The sequence below is a fragment of the Mastomys coucha genome, unplaced genomic scaffold (assembly GCF_008632895.1).
Source record: "Mastomys coucha isolate ucsf_1 unplaced genomic scaffold, UCSF_Mcou_1 pScaffold9, whole genome shotgun sequence".
NCBI classification, from domain to species: domain Eukaryota; kingdom Metazoa; phylum Chordata; class Mammalia; order Rodentia; family Muridae; genus Mastomys; species Mastomys coucha.
Genome location: NW_022196915.1, coordinates 56,707,537 through 56,717,098, shown reverse-complemented (window position 1 = coordinate 56,717,098; position 9,562 = coordinate 56,707,537). Strand labels below are relative to the sequence as shown.

Sequence of the window (9,562 nt, the reverse complement as noted above, 5' to 3'; positions counted from 1 at the left end):
GAAGAAGAAGAAGAAGAAGAAGAAGAAGAAGAAGAAGAAGAAGAAGAAGAAGAAGAAGAAGAAGTTGTGATTGTAACTGTTTAGCCAGTAAATGGAAATTACAAGGAGTTTTTCTCTGATGAATCTGACATTTCTTCAGTAGTTAGTGCACAGCAAACCCTTGGTGTCTCAAAGCAGGGTCCTCTGTGTTTTGATGATGTGAACTCAACAAGTGACTTTGTTCCCTTTGATAATTAATCCCCAAGAGAATGAACCCTGTAAAGTTCTTTAAACTTGTCAGGCTGTCCTGAATTTACAAATGGAAAATAAGTCATTGAAAAGTCATTGTAGGGGCTGGTGAGATGGCTCAGCGGGTAAGAGCACCGACTGCTCTTCCAAAGGTCCTTAGTTCAAATCCTAGCAACCACATGGTGGCTCACAACCACCCATAATGAGATCTGACGCCCTCTTCTGGTGCGTCTGGAGACAGCTACAGTGTACTTATTTATAGTAATGAACAGATCTTTGGACCAGAGCGAGCTCGGACTGAGCAAGTGAGCAAGCAGGGTCAACTGGAGGGAGCAGAGGCCCTAAAAGTCAATTCCTAATAACCAGATGAAGGCTCACAACTATCTGTACAGCTACAGTGTGTACTCATTTACATAAAATAAATAAATGAATCTTTAAAAAAAAGAAAGAAAGAAAAGTCATTTTAGTCTGTTCACAGGGACAAAGCACGAAGCTGCTATATTGTGGTTCTCTGTGCCAACATGTCTGTCTTCTTACTTTTTAGCTGCAGTGTTGAAATATGAAAACAATGTCATGAACATCAGGCAGTTCAACTGTTCTCCACACCCCTACTGGCTCCCAAACTTCATGGATGTTTTCACGTGGTCTTTGCCTTTTGTTGGAGAAAAAGGTAAGGGAATCCCTGTGTGCACCTGAGCACCAGCTCTCTCCTAATGAGACACCTTTGTATTCCTGGAGTTTGTCAGAAATGTGTGACAATTTTGTTTGTTCTCTACAAAGATTTTTTTTTTTTTCGATTTTTGGAAACAGGGTTTCTCTGTGTAGCCCTGGCAGTCCTGGAACTCACTCTGTAGACCAGGCTGGCCTCGAACTCAGAAATCCGCCTGCCTCTGCCTCCCAGGTGTTGGGATTAAAGGCATGCGCCACCACTGCCTGGCTCTCTACAAAGATTTTTAAAATGTTTACATATAAGAAAACTTGACTTTCTTGTGTGTGTGCACGATGTTTATGTGGGCAGTATTGGGGGCAGGCTCACGTACCGTGTGGCATGTTTGTGGAGAGGGCAGAGGACAACTTTGTATAGTTGGCTCTCTCACCTTTACCTGAGCTTCAGGGATTGAGCTCAGGTCACCAGGTTTACACAGGAACACCTGTTCATAAATGTTAGTTAGTCTATTATGGTTTTTCTTTATCTGAAATATCAATTTAAAACAACTGTCTTCTGTGATCAAGATCTTAATGTGGCCACTATCCTCTTTCTTCTCTGAATCATCAGTGCTAATGGAATTTAGACTGAATTTGTCTTAGAGTTTTATGTGCACAACTGTACAAGTAAGCAGTACAAACATAAAACACAGTTACACAACTGAGCTGCACAAACAAAACAGATCCACAAGCGAGCAGTACAGACATAAAACAAGCCTGTTGGATGCAGGCCTGTTGTGATTTCTTTGTAAAGTGGAAATAAATTTTTTCATGCATATCTGAGCCAAAGGTTCTGAACAGCTATCTAATAAATTCAAATAGTTCTGTGATAGACTCCACAGATTCTTATCTAACCAGGACAAGTATGGACAAAAGTTCTCTCTGAACCTTATGGTCTACCCTTGGTTCTATTTTCATAGCTAATTATAATGTGATAAACTATTTCTGTCTCTATTTACATAATGTATTTCAATTTATGCACACCAAGAGATGTCCTATTAACTGTGTACACACTGTTATTTGCCACAGTGACAGAGATGCTGGTCAATATTCTCAACATATGCTCGGATGATGAAATGTCCTTAGCCGATGAAGAAGGTAAACTTCTTACTCAAATAGAAACTGATGGCTTCTGATTGGGATTTCATTTATTTTGAGTGTTTTTTGTCTTACTAGAAAAGAGTTATATTTATTCTAAGGAAAAAAAGTTTGATAACTCTAGGAAACCATAAATAGGAAGAAAACAGTGACTATTGTTCTGCTATCTCAAATGTCTGCCATTAATTCCTATGTGTAAATTGTCTTTATCTTTACATAGATATTTTTTCTTCTCATTTTTGTCATTTACAAAAATGAGGTAACATGCTATCATGTCTTCATATCTATTTCTTGTTTTCCATTGTAATCTAGTTTTTCATAATTACATAGTTGTCCACATTCATCAATCGCTGTGCTAACAAATATTATAGATGCTGCTGGATATTATATTTTCCCCCACAACTTTAGCTTTTAAAACCGCTATAATTTGTCACCAGACAGTGGAGTCACACACCTTTAATCCCAGCATTCAGGAGGCAGAGGCAGGTGGATCTCTGTGAATTCAAAGCTATCCCTGGTCTACAGAGTAAGTTGCAGAGCTACAAAGAGAAGCCCTGTCTTGAAAACCAAACAAAAACCTGCTAACAATTTCGAATTTGCATGGATAAATCAATGCCCGCTTATCAACAGCCAGTCTTTGTTATATGCTGGATGTGTGCCAAATATTGTTTATGCCTTTCCTCTTAGTAAACTTGCATTGTACTATAAGGAAGACAAGAAATAAATATAATGTAGCTACTGATGCATGCTATGGAAGAAAGTAATGCAGTATTAGGAACTCTGAGAATAACATTTACTTGTTTATTTTTATAGGTTAAATGCCTAGAAACTGCATCAGTATTTAAAGCTTAATCTGATACAGATAGCCTTTTAAAGACTATGTTACTCTGTATCTCTGTGTGTGCTGCATAGTTCACAATGCTTTTTCTAGTACTGTTTATTTTCTTGTTGCAGTTTACACACACACACACACACACACACACACACAGAGTGCTGCAGCTAGAACCCAGACATTGTGTAAGCTAGACAAGTGATTACCACTGAGCTGTAGCCCTAGTCTAAAATTTTAATTTGTACTTTTATGATGACTAATAATTATATTTTTCTTATGTCTATTGGCCATATTATTTTATGTTTTGTGAATGTAAATTCATATATTACTAGTTTTTCAACTGGATAATATGCATGTTTTGCTTCCTGTTTGATATGTAAGAGATCTTTGTGTTGTGTCTTAGTATAGTACGAATGGTTATATATGTAGCTAAGTGCTTTTTTTTTCTGACTTCTATCACTATGAATTAGTTTGCTTCCTTTAGAAGAATTAAGTTTTAAACTAATTTGTAGCTGAGTGCTTCTAGTGTGTTGTGAGTGGTTTGATCTGAAAGGTAGGCTCTAACTTGTCTGAGGGTACAGGAGCTTTTGGAATATGGTGTCACATGACCACAGACCTCCAGTTCATATTCTTTGCAGGCCTATGTAGTTCACTTAGCTATTGTATAAAGTGTTGCATGGTGGAGGACACATAGCTCCCACTGGGAGTCTAGAGGGGATTCCCAAACATATTTATTATTAGATTCTACTGGAAGGTTGTAAGCAGATGGAGTATAGCTTGTGAGTTCCTCTTCTGGATAGGAGATTGTTGAATGGGATCAGTCCTTTTGAGGAAATCTGAGAGGAACTTTAAAAAGAACTTAGGGAAAGTAAAATATATAAAAAATGGATTTAATAAAGTTTATATGCAAATCTAAATAGAAGTTGAAATGGTTGTAAACTATGATCTGTGGTAAGAAAAACTTGTTGAGCTTGGGAGATAGCTCAGCTGATGGAGGCCCTTGCTGATGGGGCTGATGACCTGAGCCCCATCCCCAGGTCTCATGTGGCAGAAGAAAACTAGTTCTCACACGTAGTCTGTGACCTGCACACACAGGCTGCACAGTGTACACTTGGTTCTTTCTGTTCACCAGGTGGGCTGTAGGGCTCTGACTCAGTCTAGCTTTTTGGCAAGCACCCCTACCCACTAAACACATCCATTGTGTGAAATTTTGGGTTTTTAAAAAGTAATACGTTCTAAGGATTTCTACTTCAGCCCTGCCTGTTAAGACAACTAGAAAAGCTGGACAAAATGCTTTTTGAAGTTGGTGGGTGGCAATGCACATGCTTAATCCCAGCCCTGGGGAGGCATAAGTAGGTGGATCTCTTAAGTCTGAGGCTAGCCTAGTCTACAGAGTTCCAGGACAACACAGAGAAAAACCCTGCCTTAAAAAACACCACCACCACCACCACCACCACCAACAACAACAAAAAACCCCAGAAGTTTTATAAATAGTTTTAAATCCATATGAAAGCAGACAAACTAGTAAAGAATTACAAGGTAAGAATTGAAAAGGTCAGAAATACAGACAGATGAGTTAGTGAGACCATGTCTTGAGATCATTCATGAATTTCAGAGGAGTGATAAAAAGGGTTGAGTAATTTTTGTTTGTTTGGGTTTTTTTGTTTATTATTTATTATTTATTTATTATTATACATAAGTACACTGTAGCTATCTTCAGATGCACCAGAAGAGGGCGTCAGATCTCATTACGACGGGTAGTTGTGAGCCACCATGTGGTTGCTGGGATTTGAACTCAGGACCTTCGGAAGAGCAGTCAGTGCTCTTAACTGCTGAGCCATCTCTCCAGCGCCCAGTAATTTTTTTTAAAGATTTATTTATTTTATGTATATGAACACACTATAGCTATCTTCAGACACACCAGAAGAGGGCATCGGATCCCATTACAGATGGTTGTGGGCCACCATGTGGTTGCTGGGAATTGAACTCAGGACCTTTGGATGAGCAGTCAGTGCTCTTAACCATTGAGCCATCTCTCCAGCTCTGGGTTGAGTAATTTTTAACCTTGTATACTAAGCTTAAAAAAATAGGCTTAGGACTTCCAAGGAGGGTATACATGACTGTAAGTTTCTGCTCTTTGGGACCTTAGAGGGTGAATCTGCAAGAGCAAGGGTGAGCAAGGAGACATACTGGCTTTCTTCATCATCTCAGCCTTTGGCATGAAGTAGTCCCTGGTAAAAAGATCTCTGTGAAATAACAGCATACAAGATCTCAATAAGCAGCCTGTCAAATACAGTGCATAGCTGACAAGCAAACATAAGCAGGCACGTGGGGAGCTAACAGCAGAATGAGGAAGAGAAAGGGTTCCCAGAAGAGGGCCGGCAGGATGGCTCAGTGGGTAAAGGGACTTGCTGCACAGGCCTCACACATCCTGTCTTTGACTTCAGAACTCACAGAAACACGGAAGAAGAGCACCAACTCCATAGAGTTATTATTAGTCTCTACCCACTGTGTTCACATTGTGGCATGATCCTCCCCATTACATATACTCAGGCATGCACACATGCATGTACACATGCATGAGTGCAATAACAACAATGGAAATAAGATTTTAAAAAGTTCCAGCCAAGCATGGTGTCATACACCTTTAATTACAACACTTAGGAGGCAGAGGCAGCTGACTGTGTGTGTATGGAATATAGAAGTTGTGGGCATTCCCAAAATACATGAGACTGTCACAAACAACTAAGAAATTTCTGAAGCAGCAGAAATTAAATACAGACCCTCCATACCCCACAGACAGTGGCTTTGTTAAGTTAAACTTAAAGCAAAGCAAACCAAAGCAAAACCCTTAATTTGGTTTTTTGTTTGTTTGTTTGTTTGTTTTGGGTTTTATGGTAGATTGTTTGGCCTGGAACTTACTATGTAGACCAGGCTGCCTTGAAACATCATAGAAATCCATCTGCCTCAGCCTTCTGAGCCCAGGGATTAAAGGTATATACCACCATCCCTGGCTTAATTTGTTTAAGAAATTAAAAGACCAGGTTAAAAATGTTGGCAGAGAATTGTGAAATAAAAGACGGAATGTAGCATATTTGATAAAGCATCAGAAGTGAAATTATAGCATTGAAAAATAAGATGACAAATTAGCAACTTTGATACAGTGAGACATGGACTAAGTGACCAGGAAGGTAGGTCAGAGCAAAACTAGCTGAAACATGTTGAGAAGGGAGTGCAAAGTCAGCCCAGAGACTCAGAACACATGCTGCATAGCCCAGCACATGTGTGCCTGGAGTACCAGGGAAAGTGGGAGAGAGGTAGTCTTTGAAAGGTTCCCATAAAAAGCAATTTCTAGAACTGAGAAGACACTGAGCTATAGTTGAAGAAGCCCACAGCAGAGCAGGACGACACTGGGAACAACTTCTCCCTCTTGTAGTGAGGTCCTCAAGACAGAAGCTGGATCTGAAAGCAGCTGTCCAAATGGGGGTTGCCCCTAGAGGAGCCCCTGAAAAGCAGGTTCTTCATGGAGATAGCAGAGCAGGGGGTGGAGTAACACACCGAGGCATGAGGATTAATACCCAGTACTCCAGAATCCTAGATGCAGCAAAATGTGTAAACAAGAAAGGTGAAATAAATATTTGTAGATACCTCCCCAGCCCTCAAAATTTTTACTAAGAAAATTAGCAGGAAAATATATACTAAATGAAATTCTAAAGGACAGTATTTAAGCAGAAGGAAAATCCTAGAAAGAAGTTTAAAAACACAGGAAAGAATGAAGAGAACTAGAGAGCACATGCACAGACTGTGTACAGAGATTCTTGTCATACTTGAATGAGCAAAGCAAGAGCGAGTAATAGTGGAATAGAAAAACAATACTGGGGTGAGTGCATTCAGAATGGACAGGGGACTGTAAATTCTGACCAAACCCAGTGCCTCCTCATACATGATAAGCCAGTGTTCTGAGCTATAGCCCCAGCCTTTAGCCTTATACTTCAGTACATAATAAACTCATAGTGCAATCTCTAGGTTCAGCTGGAAGAAAATAGTTTGTTATATAACTTTTAAGTTATAGGAAAAATGTGATGAAGAAAAATAAAACAGAAGAGAATATGGTACATTTAACCATATTAAAACCAAACAAACCAGGTATCTTGACAACGTGCAGGGGCAAAGAAAAGCACCCCTAGCTTAGGACTACTGTTGCTGTGAGGAAACACCATGACCAAAGCAACTTGGAGAGGAAAGGGTTAGTCGTTGCATGTTACACTTCATAGTTCATCACCAAAGGAAGTCAGGAAAGGAGCTCAGGCAGGTCAGGGACCAGGCAGTAGGAGCCAGAGGCTCACTGCATACTGCTTGCTCCCCAGGCTTCCTCAGCCTGCTTTCTTATAGAACCCAGGACCATCAGCCCGGGATGGCCCCACTCTCGGGTAGCTTGGCCCTCCTGCACTGATCACTAATTAAGAAAACACTACAGTCTTGTCTACAGCCTGATCTTATGGAACATTTTCTCAGTTGAGGCTTCCTCCTCTCTGGTGATTCTAGCTCCTGTCAGGTGACATAAAACTAATCAGGGCAGCTGGCTTCTTGTCAACTTAGCACACAGATTGCTTTTCAGCTAGAACCGTTGCTTTCTCATACATCCCCAAGTTGACACACTAATATTAATATCCATATAAAACATAAACAACTTTAAAAGTCCCACAGCCCTTACAAATTTATAATACAGTAAAACTTCAGGCTCTTTGAAGTAACCAATATCTCTAAAAAAAAATCCAAAATATCTTTTAAAAGTTCAAATTATTTCACCTGTGGACTCCTGGGGAAAAAAAACAAAATTATGTTAAATGCCTTCTCACTTCAAGAGGAAGAACCAGGGCACAGTCACAATCTGAACTAAGCAAAACCAAACTCCAGCAATATAAATAACTCAGTGCCTGGCGTCTGGAATTTACTTAGGATCTTCTGGAATCCTCCAAAGAGCTTGGCTTACTTCTCTGGCTCTGTCCTCTGCAGCACAGAGTTTGTCTTCTAAGCTTGAGCATGCTCCACTCCACTGCTGCTGTTGGTGGTGTTCATCACATGGCACTGGCATCTCCAATACGCTGGGCTCTTCCCCTACAACTGGGCTAGATGTTCATCAATAACCCCTCCTAGGCTCTCTTCATGGTGCCAAGCCTCAACTCCTCTCCATGACCCCTTCAATCCTGGGTCTTCAAGTGCCATTGAGGCTGCATCTTCACCGAGTGCCACGCCTCAACTGTTTCCACAACCCAATCATGTGTTCAAAACCAGTACCACCTGAGTGATTCTTACACTTGCCAAGTTCAGTTGCCAGCGTGAGATGCAACCTTGGTTACCTCTGGAACACAGCTTTGGTGTGCTAGCTCTCAGGAAACGCTTCCTAGAAGATTTCACCTCAGTGATGCTCATCTCTTCTTAATCATTGCTAACTTCTCAGCTCCAGCTAACCAGCATCTACTGTCTCAGTTAAGGCAAAGGTTTTACTTTAGTGGTTCTGGTCTCTTATTAATCACAGCTGATGCTTCAGCTCCAACTGACCAGACATCATAGATTCATCACATAAAAAGCCCAGTAGAGTCTTTGCTTCCCTCTGAAACCTCAAGAGCCAGTTCTTCCACAGTTCTCCCCAAACCAGCATGGTCAGGTCTGTCATAGCAGTACCTCCCTATCCTTGTACCAACTTGTCTTAGAGTTTCTGTTGCTGTGAGGAAACACTAGGATCCAAAAACTTGGGGAGGAAAGGGTTTATTCAGCTTATTCTTCCACATCACAGTTCACCAAAGGAAGTTAGGGCAGGGACTCAAGTGAGCAGAGACCTACAGAAGCCATAGAAGGGCGCTGCTTATTGTCTTGCTCCTCATGACTTGCTCAGCCTGCTTTCTTATAGAATCCAGGACCACCAACCCAGGAATACCACCACCCACAATGGGCTGGGCCCCATCAGTCACTAATTTAGAGAATGTCCCACAGGATCGCCTACAAACTGACCTTATGGAGACATTTTCTCAATTGAGGCTCCCTCCTCTCTTGTCCTAGTTAGGGTTTCATTGCTGTGAACAGACACCATGACCATGGCAACTCTTATAAAGGACAACATTTAATAGGGGCTGGCTTACAGGCTCAGAGGTTCAGTCCATTATCATCATAGTGGGAAGCATGGTACTGTCTAGGCAGGCATGGCACTGGAGGAGCTGAGCGTTCTACCTCTTGGTCTGAAGACAACTAGGACAAGACTGACTTCCAGGGAGCTAGGATGAGGGTCTAAAGCCCACGCCCACAGTGACACACTTCCTCCAACACGGCCACACCTAAAAAGTTCCACTCCCTAGGCCAAGTGTATTCAGACCATCACACCTCTGATAACTCTAGCTTGTATCAAGGCAACATAAAACGAGCCACTATAACTACCTAGCCTTGATTGGTTCTAAACTTCATAGGGAAATGGCTAAAGACCTAAAGAACACCATAGGAGGGAGGGCTTGCTCTATAGATGCTAAAATGTAAGGTAATGCTACAGGGATTAAAATGATTAATTCAAGGGTAGCTAAGCATTGAAACACAATGGAGAAACCAGAATTAAGCTATATGTACATGGATACTTGATTTTTATCAGAGGTGGAATTTTATCAGTATATAGCTCTGGCTATCCTGGAACTCACTATGTAGACCAGACTA

The 9,562-nt window shown here is 41.0% G+C and overlaps 1 protein-coding gene across 4 annotated transcripts in view; it reads left to right on the top strand.

Annotated features, from left to right (window-relative positions):
- Positions 1-9,562, top strand: part of Ppp3cc (protein phosphatase 3 catalytic subunit gamma) — a 74,211-nt gene that overhangs the window by 51,955 nt on the left and 12,694 nt on the right. For all 4 annotated transcript variants that reach the window (XM_031360969.1, XM_031360967.1, XM_031360968.1 and 1 more), the window contains exons 9-10: positions 773-898; positions 1,963-2,031. In XM_031360969.1, coding sequence (XP_031216829.1) covers positions 773-898; positions 1,963-2,031 — 195 coding nt within the window. The remainder of the gene's footprint in view (positions 1-772; positions 899-1,962; positions 2,032-9,562) is intronic.